Source organism: Drosophila willistoni (assembly GCF_018902025.1).
Source record: "Drosophila willistoni isolate 14030-0811.24 chromosome XR unlocalized genomic scaffold, UCI_dwil_1.1 Seg106, whole genome shotgun sequence".
NCBI lineage: Eukaryota > Metazoa > Arthropoda > Insecta > Diptera > Drosophilidae > Drosophila > Drosophila willistoni.
In genome coordinates this window covers 394,776-412,506 of record NW_025814055.1, presented here as the reverse complement: position 1 = coordinate 412,506, position 17,731 = coordinate 394,776, and the positions used below count along the sequence as shown (strand labels likewise).

At 38.0% G+C, this 17,731-nt stretch overlaps 1 protein-coding gene across 2 annotated transcripts in view; it reads right to left on the bottom strand.

Moving 5' to 3' along the window:
- Nucleotides 1-17,731, bottom strand: part of LOC6648334 (thyroid adenoma-associated protein homolog) — a 35,393-nt gene that overhangs the window by 4,435 nt on the left and 13,227 nt on the right. For both annotated transcript variants that reach the window (XM_023178996.2, XM_023178995.2), the window contains exon 4: nucleotides 16,246-17,072. In XM_023178996.2, coding sequence (XP_023034764.1) covers nucleotides 16,246-17,072 — 827 coding nt within the window. The remainder of the gene's footprint in view (nucleotides 1-16,245; nucleotides 17,073-17,731) is intronic.

Sequence of the window (17,731 nt, the reverse complement as noted above, 5' to 3'; positions counted from 1 at the left end):
CTCGAAATATGTATATAGATATATAATTTAAAATTTTTTCAATGATACTTCAAATGTCAATTAACAAAATGTATATAAAACAAATAGACCCGGAATATTCATATCTTCACAAAAAATGTTTAAAAATGTGTTTTGAGCTTTGAAACTTTGTGAGTTATTTGCGCAAAAGAGATCTGCAATGAGTATGATTAAGCAGGATCAAAAAAACTCTGAGGGGAATCAACAGCTCAACACAACATGTTTACTCCGCTCACCCACGAAAAGATCATTCAAGGTACCGCAATGCAATGAAGCGATATTTTCGTCTGACCAAACAAAAATGATCGATCACTTCGATTTGCTGAAGCAAAAGATACGATCCACTCAATCAAACGGAACGAAAACATGAAGTGCGAGGGATCGCATCGAACTAAATAAAACTAAATGATTGAGTGCACCGCAAAAATTATGACTCAATGTAGTTCTGTGGTGCGCATATTATGATTATTTAAAATATTTGCCACGACCACTCCCCGATCCCAAGGTGGATGTGCCGTTATTGTAAAAGTCCGTCTTAAATATGAAATCTTAGACAGCATTAGCGCAAACAAGATGCAAGTTGCAGTGATTCAAATACAATGTTTGTCTACACAAATATCTATTGCGGCAGTTTATATACCATCAAGATTTTAACTCCTTATTTCGCGGTCTTGGTAGAAGTTTAATTTTTGGTGGCGACTATAACGCCCAACACCCATGATGGTCAAGGCTTTTAAGCCGGAAAGGTACTGAAATTTATAAATGCATAACAAGCAATAAATACCTAAAGCTATCTACAGGTAGGCCAACTTATCTGGATTTTCGCGAAACTGTTTTAAAATAGAGGAGAATTTCGATTTGAATTCTGATCACTCCCCGATTATTGTGTCTTATGGTTGTACACCGTGTTTCAAGCAGAGGCCCTATAGAATATTTAAAGTTGGCTTGAAGACCGTACTTGTCTAGGCGTATCGTTAAAGACACAGGACGACATTGATACTGCAATTGAAGAAATTAAAACTCAATTCATACTGCTGGATACAAGTTTACACCTTCACTAAATGAAACCCCAAACAGACAATCTTTTCTTGCAGCTGAAAAAGAAAACTTTGTAAAATATGGCAGATAACACGAAGCCCAACTGACATAAGGTAATTCACCAAGGTTGCAAAGGAACTAAAAAACAGACTTTTAAAAAATAAAGCTACAGCTTCAGACTTAACCCTTTCAGGACAGTGTTTCTTATGGACAACAAAAATCATTCTCCGATGTTTTTTTCTGGATCTTTTTTAAGTTTCTTTATCAATTACGTTTACGTATTCTTTGAAAATATCTACCACTCGGGACTAATGTTGAACCAGGACACCTAAGGCCTTAAAATTAATTTTGATTAATATTTGTAGCTATACTAAATCAAATATTTTGTTAATTTCTCTCCATTAAACTACGGTCCTGAAAGTGTTAAAACTACCCTACACACATGATCGTGACTTCAGCCTTTGAAAAGCAACTAAGTACCTGAAGAGACCAGTTAACGGTTAAAAGAGAAATGCCGCTAAAGCAATAATGAGAAGGCTGAGGCTTTTACTGACCATTTAAGATCAATTTTTAAGGCAATTGCTGAAAATGAACCCAACACAGTAGCTGGAGACGACTAAAATTCGAAATCTCCCGTTACATTTCTATGCTGAGACTGGAATAATTTCCAAGTCAGTCGTCGACTATCTCTCAACGAATGCGCACGCTTATTAGTAATACTCCTTTTCGCTAATCAACTTCTGTTTCTCACTGAGTTTCTGATTTCTTTTCACTGGTCCGCGACTAACTGCCCGCGGGTATGTGTTAGTGCTTTATAAAACTTCTTTCATGGCCTCTGGGCCACCTAACCTTAGGGGCAATCGCTTTGACCTTCTCAGCGATAGCCCCGTTAAGAAAAAGAAAAGACCTTTTCAACAGCTTCCAATAGATTTTACAGATCTCCCAGAAATCAATCAAAACAACACAAAATATTTAATAGTAGCATCCAAAAACTCCGAAAAACCACTAGCAGAGTTCTCTTTCTTTGCAGTCCATAGAGAGCTTAAAAGAGTCAGCAATGACATTCTCTTCATCTCGACCCTCCGTGACGGGAACCTTCTTCTACTTGTAAAAACAAAAGAAATTGCCGACAAGCTACTTAAAACCGTTCAGCTTCCAGGTATATATGCTCCATACTTAAACAATATTCCCGACATGGAAATAATAGAGGAACTTAAGTCCCAAAATGTGCAAAGCATATTTAAATTTAACCGACTTGTTGAAGGACACCCCAAACCAACTGGAGTTATCCTTGTTACTTTCGATCTGTACAACCTTCCAAGAAAGTTAGACATTTCATGGCACTCTGTCAAAGTTAGAGAATATGTCCCAAGTCCAATGCGTTGCAAAAACTGCCAGCGCCTAGGTCACACCTTCAAGAAATGCAACAACCCGACGATTTGTGTCACATGCAATTTACCACCCCACCCTCCCAAATCTTGCTCACACACGCTCTGCGCAAATTGTGGAGCTGACCATCCGGCCTCCTCCCCCCCTTTGCCCACAGTACAAACAACAAAAAGAAATTTTGCGTATCAAAAAACTCTATTTCGACAGACCCGTACCCACGCAGACCTTAGCTTTGCAAACGTCGCCGCTACCGTTGTCAGCTCAGAACCCACAACTCACAACGAGACTGCTTCGTCGCGCTCAACCAAAAACACAAAATCTACAACGAATTTAAATCAAAACAAAAACGAGCAAAACTCTTCGGTCGGTCCAAGTCGAAGCTCATCTACAATTACGCGCTCCGCGACTACACCAAACACAATTACCCAATATTCGTCTTCTCTCGAAGACATCACCGAACCATCAACACACTGCACAAAAATACTAAAACACAAAAACAATATAAAAAACAAAAATCCCTCTACTTCCAGCATATCAGATGATGATATGGGAAAACGTGATTCCTAATCAAAACCTACCTGAAAACACTACAAGTAAACAAGGAATTGGCTCTCTTGTTAAACGTAGCCTACCCCATGAATATATTCAAACGAATTCTTCCATACTATCCGACTCTATCTTAATCAATACGAACCCAAAGTTTACAATAATCAATGTCTATATTTCACCATCCCAAAGTTTTTCATCCGATGATATAGTTTCAATAGTAAAAACCACGCAAAACCCAGTGCTGCTTACAACTGACGCGAACGCCTGGAGTCCCCTTTGGGGGGCCCCTTCTGTTAACTCCCGTGGAAGAAATATAGAAAAAGCAATATTTCAAACAAATTTAGAAAACATCACCCCCATTGCTAAATATATAACAGATTGCGCTGATTGGAAAAAGTTCCAATCTCAGATTGTAGCCAATTTACGATCAACACAATCCAGTAATATAAATCACAATGTCGCCCAAATCACTCGTGTAATCCGTAGAGCAGCAAATAATTGTATACCACAAACCAAACGCATTCCCCAAAAGAAAAAAAAAGAGGGCGTCTAACGGCTAGACACGATAGAAGTGAAACCTTCCGTAAAACAAACTGAGAGAGAATGAGACGAAAGCAGCATTAGGAGCGGGATAATTATAGGTTCATTTTAATATTGCTATAAAGGTCATATTTTTTATTTTCTTCATTTTATTATTATTATTCATCCTCAATGTTTTCAATTTCAACAAATGATACGAGTGGCTTATGATAGCTAAAATATGATACAAATGCTTTGGTTTCGATGTTGTCAACATATCTTTGAAATACCGCGTCAATTGTTGTTTTTGATCGTGTTGTTGATTCAGTGCGATTGTTACACATTTTTAAACTGAATGTTGTATTGAGAAAGTCAATTAAAGGAACCGCTGTGTCCAATGCAAAATTTACGTTAAAATCGCCACTTAAAATCATTGGAACTTTATCGTAATCTTTTCTAAGTATCCGCGATACTTCTGGTGTATACTTTATTAAATTTTCATGAATGAATTCCGTGATGCTATTTATTGATTGATTGGGTGAAATATAAATTGCCACAATTAAAACTGTTTTTCCATTGCTCAATCTGGTTTCGCATGCACATATTTCTCCCACTTTAGAGAGCTGAACAGACAGTGATTCTAGTTGCTGTGCATTCATTCATTATATATTTTGTGATACATTTTTATTTACTTTTTACTTTTTATACCCTTGCAGAGGGTATTGTAAAATTGGTCAGAAGTTCGTAACGCACAGAAGGAGGCGTTTACGACCTGAGAAGCTGAGTTGATATAGCCATGTCCATCTGTCCGTCCGTCTGTGCGAATGCGTTTTACTCAGCCGTCTTAAGAGCTATCGGGATGAAATCTTTTTTTGGGGTTTTTTATTACCCGGGTAAGATAAAGTATGAAAATCTTTAGGATCGGACCACTATATCATATAGGTCTAGAAGAAAACATTTTGCGGACATGGCTATATCAACTCAGCTTCTCATGCTGATCAAGAATTTATATACTTTATGGGGTCGTAAACGCCTCCTTCTGTGCGTTACGAACATCTGACCAATTTTACAATACCCTCTGCAAGGGTATAAAAAAGTAAATAAAAAGTAAATAAAAATGTATCACAAAAAAATATATAAATATATAAAAAGCATTATGAATAAAAAGCATTATAAAAAAAACTTCGACCAAGCTGGGAGTCGAACCCCGGCCGCCCGATCGCCAAGCGAGCACACTAATAACAGAGCCACGTCGACACTTTCTAAATTGCCGTCGAGTTCTGTAGTTAAGCACGCATCTCATTTTCGCATTGTCGTTATGTCTCTTTTTAGAGACACGCGAGCACACTAACTACACAACTCGACGACAATTTACAAAGTGTCGACGTGGCTCTGTTGTTAGTGTGCTCGCTTGGCGATCGGGCGGCCGGGGTTCGACTCCCAGCTTGGTCGAAGTTTTTCATAATGCTTTTTATTTATAATGCTTTTTATATATTTGCATCTCATTCTCTCGCAGGCTAAATACTATAAGATCTATATGTGTCTCTGTTTAGTGTCGCTTTTTCGTTTCATCGAGTCTGAAATCACTCCCAACGATTCTAAAGAAGTTTTCACTTCAAAAATTTATTGGTGGAACGCGGATCTTAGCCTGTTACGTGAGTTAAAGCAACAGTCCTGGCAAGCTTATAAACGCAATATAACGCTTAATCTGCTTCTAGCGTACAAAAGAGCAAACGCACAGTTTAAAAGAGCCCTAAGCAAGCTAAACAAGATTTAATCGGAAATTTTACTGCTCGCACAACTCCACTTTCCACAACTAAAAAGGTTTGGTCCGATATAAAAAGTCGCACCGGTGTTCCCACCATTCCACTTAACCACCTTATTGTAGGTCAAATGCTACTCTCTGATCGTAAAAATATAGCTGAAGCCTTCGGAAACCAATGGTCCGAATTGTCAGAGGATCGTAATTTCACAAATGAATACGTGCTGAAAAAGTCACAATGGTTAAACTATTCATTCGCGCCCACTCGGCTTAAATTAGCTGCTAAACATCTAGAGCAACGCATTACATCTATTGAACTGGCATCCACCCTACATTACGCAAAGGGCAAAACGCCAGGCGCCGATCGGATATCATACCCCATGCTTCGTAATCTTCCTTTAGAAGCAAAAGTCAGAATCATCGAAATATTTAATGATATACTGGCTAAAGGTGTCTATCCACACACTTGGTGCACAGCCATTATCATACCCATCCCTAAACCCAACAAACCCGCAAACTATATCAATAGCTATCGTCCGATATCCCTAATCTCCTGCATGAGCAAAACCTTTGAAAAAATACTAGCTAACCGGCTTGTCTGGTTTTTAAACAGAAATAAACTGATCTCCCAGAGCCAAGTTGCTTTCAAACGAAAACAAAGCACTACTGATGCATTACTGCAAATTCAAAGTTTCACGACGGATTCCCTCTCGTCTAGAAATCACGTCACCCTTCTGGGTACTGACTTCGAGAGAGCATTTGATCGCGTGGGCATTCATGCTGTTTTAGAGCAACTTGAGCTCTGGGGGGTCGGTCCAAAGATTTTCCACACGGTGAAAGCCTTTATGACTCGACGCCTATTCCGAGTTCGGGTTCAAAACTCGTTCTCTAATTCTTTCAAACTTCATAATGGCATCCCACAAGGCTCCCCATTATCGGTGGTCCTATTTACAATAGCATTTGAAAAACTAAACACCATAATACTATCTCACAAACAGATTCGGCTCTCTGTATATGCCGACGATGCAATAATGTATACAAACTTAAAATACCAAAACCAAGTAATATTACTATTTTCTAGAATATTAAGCGACATACAAAAATGGGGTGACCTGTCGGGTACCACATTAGCACTAGAAAAATGCAAAATGTTGCACATTTGCAGAAAACACAGATGTATATTGCCCATTTTAACTATTGAAAATAAGACAATAAACTATGTTGACAGCCTAAAAATTCTTGGCATTATATTCGACCGAAAATTTAACTTTAGATCTCGATGCGAATACCTCAGAAATAGCTTAAGCAATAGACTAAATATAATTAGATTTCTCACATCAAAATTTTCACAAATACATCCAAACTCTCTAATAAACGTTACTCGGGCTCTGCTACTGTCCCGAATCGACTATGGGCTACCTATCTATGGCTGGAGCGCAAATCTGAAGAAACTCGAGGCACCTTATCACGCAGCGATTCGACGCAGCTTAAACGCTTTTCCAACATCTCCCATTAAATGCCTACTCGCCGAATCGGGATTCCCCTCTATTAGTGAAAGACTGGAAGAGGCTACATATAATCTCATTCCCAAACTCAAACACTCGCCTAACAAAATGCTCAGTAAACTTTACAGGAGCGCTTTGAACGCCAAAAGAAGGTACAAAGTGAAATCGACTATTCGTCGAGTCGCAGATTTCGCTAAGAACATTAGCTCTGTCGATATGCCACGCACTATCCAAAGCAACTGCTACCCTCCCTGGCATCTCCGCAACTCTTCTTTTAACACTACGCTACATGAGTACAAAAAGGATAAAACCCCCTCAGAGGTTTATAAACAACTATTTATCGACGCCGGAAAAGCCTACAAAAACCGGAAATGGCTATACACCGATGGCTCCTTACGCAACAACACCGCTGCTTTCGCTGTAGTATTTCCGACAACGTCATTGTTTCCTGCGGGATCCTACCAGAATGCTCCACAGTTTTCTCTGCGGAGGCCCACGACATTCTTAATGCGTGCAAAACTGCAGAATCCTACAAAGATCGGCATGTGATCTGCACCGACAGCCTCTCCACCATCCAAGCAGTTGAAAACATAAATTCAAAAAACGAACTTATCTTGCAGATACGCATTCTGCTAACCAAAAACACTAACCGCAGTTATGCGGTTAACTTTTCTGGGTACCTAGTCATATGGGCATAGCAGGAAACGTAAATGACGAGGCTGCCCAATACGCAGTTCACGCACCCCTATTTATAACACCACCTACAGAAGGATCCTCCCTAAAACGACAAATCGCCAAACACATGGGCTCCCAAAAAGAAAGGGTTTGGACAACTTTTCATCACTGGTACAAGACGTTTAATCCCGATCGCAAAGGCTTAAGGATTCCCCCGAACATAACAAAACAAAAATGGTCCGCATTTATCCGACTTCGTATTGGCCATACAAAATTAACCCACGAGCATCTTCTGACAAGGTCGAATATGCCAATCTGTCCCTGTGGCATTATCACCTCAATCAAACACGTCATCATCGAATGCCCCAACTATAATAGTATCAGAGCCCGAGTTTTTCAACACTTATCACCTATTGAACTTCTCACTAACCCTACATCCGACAACATCAATATAATATTTGATTTCATTAACTCTTGTAAGATAGCAGATAAGCTATAAAATAAATTGTAGAGTCGAAGGTCATAGTCACTAGCACTCTCAGCCACTAACAAAAACCCCCTTTAGACTTAATATTGTATATTATTTCTAATCTTATAAATAAATAAATAAATAATATCTAAAAACATCTCCTCCATCAATAACTTGCGTGACGGCAACCTGCTAATCCTGGTAAAAAATCAAACCGAGGCTGCAAAATTCATCAACTCACCTTCTCTACCGGGCATTTGCGACATCACATGCAAAATGCACGAAACTCTAAACCAAGTAAAAGGCACAATATACGCTCCATACCTCTCCGACATTCCCAACGAAGATATTATAGAAGAACTGCGATATCAAAAAGTCATTGATATATTCAAATTCACCAAAACCACGGATACCGGCACTAAACCCTCCGGAGTCATTCTGGTTACATTTGATTTATACAATCTTCCCAGCAAAATCGATATTGCATGGCATTCGGTAAAAGTACGGGAGTATATACCAAAACCCAATGAGGTGTAAAACTTGCCAGCTGCTTGGCCATACAGCTAAACACTGCAATAATGAACCACTTTGTGGTAATTGCACTTTACCTTCCCATTCGCCTGATAACTCCACACAAAGGAAATGCGTCAACTGCTCAGAAGATCACCCATTTTACTCTCGCCAATGCCCCAAATATCAGCAGCGATCGGGCGGCCGGGGTTCGACTCCCAGCTTGGTCGAAGTTTTTCGTAATGCTTTTCTATTCATAATGCTTTTTATATATTTGCATCTCATTCTCTCGAAGCGAGCACACTAACTACAGAACTCGACGGCAATTTGCAAAGTGTCGACGTGGCTCTGTTGTTAGTGTGCTCGCTTGGCGATCGGGCGGCCGGGGTTCGACTCCCAGCTTGGTCGAAGTTTTTCATAATGCTTTTTATATATTCTGTGATACATTTTTATTTACTTTTTTACTTTTTATGTGCCCTTGCAGAGGGTATTGTAAAATTGGTCAGATGTTCGTAACGCACAGAAGGAGGCGTTTACGACCCCATAAAGTATATAAATTCTTGATCAGCATGAGAAGCTGAGTTGATATAGCCATGTCCGCAAAATTTTTTCTTCTAGAGCTATATGATATAGTGGTCCGATCCTAAGGATTTTCAAACTTTATCTTACCCGGGTAATAAAAAACCCCAAAAAAAGATTTCATCCCGATAGCTCTTAAGACGGCTGAGTAAAACGCATACGCACAGACGGACGGACAGATGGACATGGCTATATCAACTCAGCTTCTCAGGTCGTAAACGCCTCCTTCTGTGCGCTACGAACATCTGACCAATTTTACAATACCCTCTGCAAGGGTATAAAAAGTAAAAAGTAAATAAAAATGTATCACAAAATATATAATGAATGAATGCACAGCAACTAGAATCACTGTCTGTTCAGCTCTCTAAAGTGGGAGAAATATGTGCATGCGAAACCAGATTGAGCAATGGAAAAACAGTTTTAATTGTGGCAATTTATATTTCACCGAATCAATCAATAAATAGCATCACGGAATTCATTCATGAAAATTTAATAAAGTATACACCAGAAGTATCGCGGATACTTAGAAAAGATTACGATAAAGTTCCAATGATTTTAAGTGGCGATTTTAACGTAAATTTTGCATTGGACACAGCGGTTCCTTTAATTGACTTTCTCAATACAACATTCAGTTTAAAAATGTGTAACAATCGCACTGAATCAACAACACGATCAAAAACAACAATTGACGCGGTATTTCAAAGATATGTTGACAACATCGAAACCAAAGCATTTGTATCATATTTTAGCTATCATAAGCCACTCGTATCATTTGTTGAAATTGAAAACATTGAGGATGAATAATAATAATAAAATGAAGAAAATAATAAAATGAAGAAAATAAAAAATATGACCTTTATAGCAATATTATAATGAACCTATAATTATCCCGCTCCTAATGCTGCTTTCGTCTCATTCTCTCTCAGTTTGTTTTACGGAAGGTTTCACTTCTATCGTGTCTAGCCGGTTAGACGCCCTCTTTTTTTTTTTCAATAACTCTTCCAATCATCATGCGAAGCATGGCGTGGGTATACTTATACGTCAAAACATCCCACACAAAACTCTCAACATAATCTCTTCCATTTGCTTCATGGGCATTGAGGTTTTATCCCACCCTAATATTATAATATTTAATTCCTATATACCCCCCAACCAAAGACTAATAGCCTCAGATTTAATAAATATTGTAGAGTCAGCTCATAAGACTATAGTCTATGTCGGGGACTTCAACGCTTGGAGTCCTCTTTGGGGGTCCAGCTCTCGCAATCCCAAAGGTTATCAAGTTGAAGATCTCATAGTCAGAACAAACTTAGCTATTTTAAATGACGGCTCTGCCACCCACCATTCAACTGACAACTCTTTTACTAACATTGATCTGAGTATGACTTCCTTATCGCTAGTACCATACAGCAAATAGTCCATTTCATTTCATTCGGAATTCATTCATGAAAATTTAATAAAGTATACACCAGAAGTATCGCGGATACTTAGAAAATATTACGATAAAGTTCCAATGATTTTAAGTGGCCATTTTAACGTAAATTTTGCATTGGACACAGCGGTTCCTTTAATTGACTTTCTCAATACAACATTCAGTTTAAAAATGTGTAACAATCGCACTGAATCAACAACACGATCAAAAACAACAATTGACGCGGTATTTCAAAGATATGTTGACAACATCGAAACCAAAGCATTTGTATCATATTTTAGCTATCATAAGCCACTCGTATCATTTGTTGAAATTGAAAACATTGAGGATGAATAATAATAATAAAATGAAGAAAATAATAAAATGAAGAAAATAAAAAATATGACCTTTATAGCAATATTATAATGAACCTATAATTATCCCGCTCCTAATGCTGCTTTCGTCTCATTCTCTCTCAGTTTGTTTTACGGAAGGTTTCACTTCTATCGTGTCTAGCCGGTTAGACGCCCTCTTTTTTTTTTTTCAATAACTCTTCCAATCATCATGCGAAGCATGGCGTGGGTATACTTATACGTCAAAACATCCCACACAAAACTCTCAACATAATCTCTTCCACTTGCTTCATGGGCATTGAGGTTTTATCCCACCCTAATATTATAATATTTAATTCCTATATACCCCCCAACCAAAGACTAATAGCCTCAGATTTAATAAATATTGTAGAGTCAGCTCATAAGCCTATAGTCTATGTCGGGGACTTCAACGCTTGGAGTCCTCTTTGGGGGTCCAGCTCTCGCAATCCCAAAGGTTATCAAGTTGAAGATCTCATAGTCAGAACAAACTTAGCTATTTTAAATGACGGCTCTGCCACCCACCATTCAACTGACAACGCTTTTACTAACATTGATCTGAGTATGACTTCCTTATCGCTAGTACCATACAGCAAATCGTCCATTTCCCAAAATTTACACGGGAGCGATCATTTTCCTATTACTATTAACCTTCTGACTCATTTAAAACCTGAAAAGGTCCCACCTATAATTAGGTTCAAAACTGACTACGCCAACTGGAATATCTTCCAATCGGTTTGTAAAAAACACTTCCAGTTCCCTTCGACCAACGACTTGAACCTCTTCGTTGCCAGAATTACGAAAAGCATAAAAACAGCAGCCAACGTAACCATTCCACAAAACAATCCTAAAAAACAGATAAGAAACCCTGTTTGGTTCAGCCCAAGTCTCCAAGATCTAAGAAAACAAAAGCAGACTCTCTGGCATAACTATAAAACCTTTCGAAACTCCAATAATTTAGTAGCCTACAAAAAAGCGAGAGCCCTGTTTAAAAGAGAAGCTATTAGAGCTAAACGAGATTTTTTTTTGCAATTTTACTTCTAACATTAGCCCACTTTCCACAACCAAAAAATTATGGGCGGATATCAACAAATTAGTCGGAATTTTCCCAGGGCCTCTTAAATCCATTAGAGATAATAATGTTGAGCTACAAAATTCGGTTGACATTGGTAATGCTTTTGGAGCTATGTGGTCCAATTATTCCAGCGATGAAAACTTCTCTAATGTGTATAAATGCTAAGTATCTTGATGCTCAGATCACATCGATTGAGCTAGAGTCAGCCCTGCAGCACGCTAAGGGGCAATCCCCTGGTTATGACCGCATCTCATATCCTATGCTTCGAAACTTGCCAATAGAAGGAAAGCAAAGATTGCTAGAAATTTACAACAAAATGTTAGATGCAGGTAGCTATCCGCATACATGGAGAACGGCCATAATAATCCCAATCCTTAAGCCAAACAAACCTTCCCACGAATTAACATCCTTCCGTCCCATATCCCTACTCTCTTGCTTGAGCAAAACACTGGAAAAAATTCTTGCCAAAAGGATCTTGTGGTTTATTACCAAAAATAAACTTATCAGCCCCAACCAAACTGCATTCAAACAACAACACAGTATCATGGACTCACTATTGCATATCCATCAATACGCGTCGGATGCTCTTTCCACCAAAAATCATGTAACCATTCTGGCTACTGATTTTGAAAGAGCTTTTGATCGCGTTGGTGTGCACACCGTACTGGAGCAACTTTCCCGGTGGGGGGTAGATATTAAGACCTTCTACCTAGTGAAGGCTTTTATGACCAAGCGATCCATCCGTGTTAGAGTTAATAATACTTTAACTAATTTCTATAAATTACACAACGGCATTCCACAAGGATCACCACTCTCAGTAGTATTGTTCATGATTGCCTTCCACTCCCTAGACAATATAATACTAAAACACAAAAAAATACAACTCTCCGTTTACGCGGATGATGCTATAATATACAGCAACTGCAAAAACACAAATTCACTATTTCTTACTTTTAAACAAATACTCATGGATATCGTTGAATGGGGTAATTTCTCAGGGGCCACTCTTGCCTTAAACAAATGTAAATTATTTCATATTTGTAAAAAACATCGTTGCACATATCCAACTCTAACGGTAAATAACACAACATTAGAATATACATCTAGTCTTAAAGTTCTCGGCCTTACGCTCGACAGTAGGCTTACGTTTACGATCAACATTGTGTTAATCTTAGAGATAGCCTTAACAAGCGCCTTAATAGCATTAAGTTTCTTGGGTCTAAGCGTTCTCTTGTCCATCCAACATCTCTAATTCATGCGACAAGAGCCCTAATACTGGCCAAAATCGACTATGGGCTGGCAATCCATGGATGGTGTGCGCCATCCAACATCAAATTGTTCTCCCCCGCATACCATGCAGCAGTACGGCGTAGCATTGGCGCCTTCCCCACAACTCCGACGAAATGCCTTTTAGCGGAAGCTGGGCTTCCTGAAGGACAGACGAGAGCCGCGCAACTGACTTTTAAGCTTATACCTAAAATTCTCTGCTCGACCAACTAAATTCTGCTAAAAGACTTCAATACAACGGTTAAACAGCGACGAAGGTTCAAAGTCATGTCTACTATACGCAGATGTTCCAGTTTCTTCAAAAAACATCAACTGGATATGCCATATCGTTGGAACAAAATCAGCCCATCTCCTCCTTGGCAACTTCCGGGCCACACCGTGAACACGTCTCTTAACTTATTAAAAAAATCAAAAATACAAAAAAATGTATTTCAGCAAATGCTAGCTGCCGAAACGGAAAAAGTCCCCAACTGGACCTGGCTTTACAGTGACGGATCGAAAACAATTGACTCCACGAGCTTCGCAGTCGTTAGCCAATCTGGAGCCCTCGTCTCATCTGGAATTCTCCCCTCATATTTCTCAATATTTTCTGCCGAAGCGGTTGCAATCCTTAAAGCAATTAAGCACGCTCTCGAACTTAAAGGCAAATTCATAGTATGCAGCGACAGTCTTTCTACCCTCAATGCAGTTAATAACATATACAACCAAACTAGCCTGATATGTGAAATTCGACATCTTACAAGTTTTATTAAACACGCTAGCAAAATAAAACTCCTTTGGGCTCCTGGTCACATGGGCGTAAAAGGTAATGAGCTTGCAGATGCAGCGGCCAAACAGGCAGGACATTCTCCTTGCCTGACTGTCATCCCTGGTGTCAGAGAAGACTTATGGCGCAACACTAAGGAGATACTAAGAAAAAAGGAAATCACTCAATGGGACAGTTACGATCATAGGCTTAAACAATTTAACCCAAGCAAGGAACCAGTCCGATATCCACCTTCATGCCACAGAAGACATTGCAATATCATCACCCGCCTCAGAACGGGTCACTCCGCATTAACCCACGACCATCTGCTAAATGGGAAAGCTATGCCCAGATGCCCGAAATGCGAGGGAGAATTATCAACCAGACACATATTGGATACCTGCCCACAACTGCGTAATTCAAGGATTTGTCTATTTGGCCAAACCCAACCCACCTCTCTTCTTATTTCACCCACACTCAATAACATAAAATCAGTAATCAAATTCCTAGATGTAAATAACTTACTCAATAAGATATAAGTTAACGGTCGAGTCGATGGCCTTAGCAGCTAGCACTCTTAACCCGTTAATTATTATATTATTTTGTATAATAATTAATAATAAATAATAATAATAATAATAATACATTTGACCCTAACTTATTCAAAGGAACCTGCCATAATAAAAAATTTGCCAATAAAGAAACTATTCCTACTCTACTCGAAGATAAACTAAACACTCCGTGAGGAGGGATACGAAATTACGGCTCAGTTTTAAAGGACTTAAGGGCAGTGCCCTTACACACAAAAATTCAAACACCACTAAAAAGTTTTATACAGGGTCCAAGAGATCATCGTTGAGCGCAGAGCTAATTGCTATAGGAAAGGCAATAGACATGGCAATTGAAAATTATTTTCAAAAAATTGCTATCGTAACAGACATCTTGGGGTCAATTCAGCCCTTAAGCAAAAAACACAGCGACAACTGCTTAGCTATAGATATTTTGAAAAAAGTAGAAGATGAAATATTTATAACCAGTATTGAAATCCATCGATCCAGCCACGTCGACATACAAGAAAAGAACGCTAGAACGAATGGAGTCTTTATCTCAGCCAGATGGCCTATAAATGACGCGATTAATTATTTACATATATAACAAAATTAAATCTGACTGGGAATCTGAGTTTAATGCTTTTTGCTTTGAAAGAAACAGAGGTTATTGTTTATTATTTCCCTTTGTTTCCATGGTTCCACAAAAAAGGATCCTTCCATTCTTTGGAAATAAAACAATTAAATAGAATCCTAACGCACGCATTCGACAACCATACACTTCATAAAATGAATATAAACAGTGATTTATGTGAGACCTGCAATGTAAAAGAAGACATATACCACTTATTATTAAACTGCACCAAATTTACGCTCATAAGAAATAAATTTCCGAACCTACTACGATACAATGACAATTATCAGTTGCTCGCTGAGGAGCCAACTAACACATATAAATTAGTAACATCATTCGCACGATTGGCTAATATTGATTTATGAACTAAAAACATACTACCAAAACATTAATACATATATCATTAAAACTAATAACCATACATGTATGTTTTTATCATTAGTGATGAGAGCATCAATAACGAAGAAAAATATCGATAACAACATCTACAAATCGACAAAACATATACATAATTGTAAAAACATTTCTATTCTTTCAATTTTGTGACTCAATTATTGCATTGGCGTTGGCGTTAACCCTCAAAATCGGGGAGGCCCAATAAATCTTCCGTCTAGCAAGAGCTGGAAAGTAACTTAATAATAAAAAAAAAAGGAAATGTATACCGTATGTATGTATATAATTGTTTGCTAATTTTGCACAAAATTTTAAATTTTTGGTTCAAAAAATTATTTGGCCATAATTTTGATAACGGAAGACATTTTTATACCATTGCTGAGGGTATTATAAAATTGGTAAAAAAAAAAAAAGATAGCTTTGGTTTTCGGCATAGTCAATGTTACCTTCTTAAATTTTTTTTTATATTTTACACAGCCTCAAATTATACTCTGAAAATTTCACATCCCACTTTTCTCAAATTCGATGACCTTCTCCTTGTCAGGCAAATGTATCATGGCTTAAAGGATATGAATCTCATTTAACGAATAAGTAACGAACTAAAAACATTTTTTATTAGGCTCTTTTAGACATTTTAAGAGAAAGTATCTTTCTTTGGAAACCAGGTGTGATTTGGAGTTCACAAATTTACGCGAGAATGTGTTGATATTGGTAGAGCTGGTTGACGACTAAAAATATACAAGTTAATTATAGATTTTGCATACTTACTTTTAAACAACGAATCAACACAGTCTTCATGTCCTAGGTATTTGGGAAAGACCATTTTGAATAGACTAGGACAATTACTGATAACCAACTTTACATCCAGTACAAGTACAAGTTGCTCCAGTATTAGACATCGGCTACTAAGAGGCATCTTCTGCCGCTCAAACAATGCATAAACGTATTTAAATGCCTTTTCTAGATTCAGAGACAACGCAAGTTGAAGCACTTGCCTTAGCAGTGCACTACATGTGTGGCGAACAGAATCTATATTGCTACAGATGTGATACACGGAAAACTCCTGTAAGGCACAAATAATTAATTTAAAGAAATTTAGTGCGGAATCATGTAACTCTGTAACTTTGCCCAAAGATTTTGAATAAATTAACAGATTTTTGGACAGAAACACCAAAATGCTTGAAAAATTTTCATCCGATGTAGCCACTGCCAAAATCCGTTGTAGTATGCTTAATGCGTTCTTGGCCAAAGTTGTATATTCTCCAGCTTGAAGTACTAATAAAGCAGCTGCCTGAACAGGTAGTTCATTGAGACCCAGTGGATTGCAACAATTTTTAAAATAAATATCGAACTCGTGCAAAAATCTAGCATTGTGTCCAATGGTCAATCCAGCTATGGATCTTACATCCCAAGGCGTGTCTCTATCACGAGCCACTTTGTAAGCATATATTTGTAGCTGTCTAATAGCTTCAGGATCCCGTATCAACAGCTGAGTATTCCATTCTGACATTACTGCCACATGAAAGCGTAAAATGTTTTGAATAAACAAGTAGTAGCGATTGCGGCAAGTAGGTGAAACACCATGACCCATATTCCTGAAAAAAAATTTTTTTTCAAAGTTTAATAGAAATTTAAGACAGAAAGTTCAACACTTGCATCGAATATAAAAATTGTACATAATAACCTTCACCAATACGATAAAAAGCTATATTAAAGTAATTAAAAGTAGAAAGCATTCTTGAGACAGAGATATTGTAATCTAATGTTTATTAAATATTGGTTGATTATAAAAATTAACTTAGTAAGTCGTGGTCGCAGTGGCTGATTTCGAAAATGTGATGGCGTAAATCAAATGTTGAGTTTTTCCGTTTCACCAAATTTTCAAAATATTTGAATTAAGAAATGATTATACAATTTTTCTGCAAACTTCAGTTTTAGAACCGAATATCGTTAAATAAAGTTGACTTCTAGTATAAAAGTAATTTTTATACCCTTGCAGAGGGTATTATAAAATTGGTCAGATGTTTGTAACGCACAGAAGGAGACGTTTCCGACCCCATTAAGTATATATATTCTTGATCCGCATGAGAAGCTGAGTCGATAGAGCCATGTCCGTCTGCCCTTCTGTCCGCCCGTGCGTATGCGTTTTACTCAGCCATCTTAAGAGCTATCGGGCTTCTGTGCTTTTTATTATCTGGAGCAGATCAAGTATGCAATTATCAGGATCGGACCACTATATCATATAGCTCTAGAA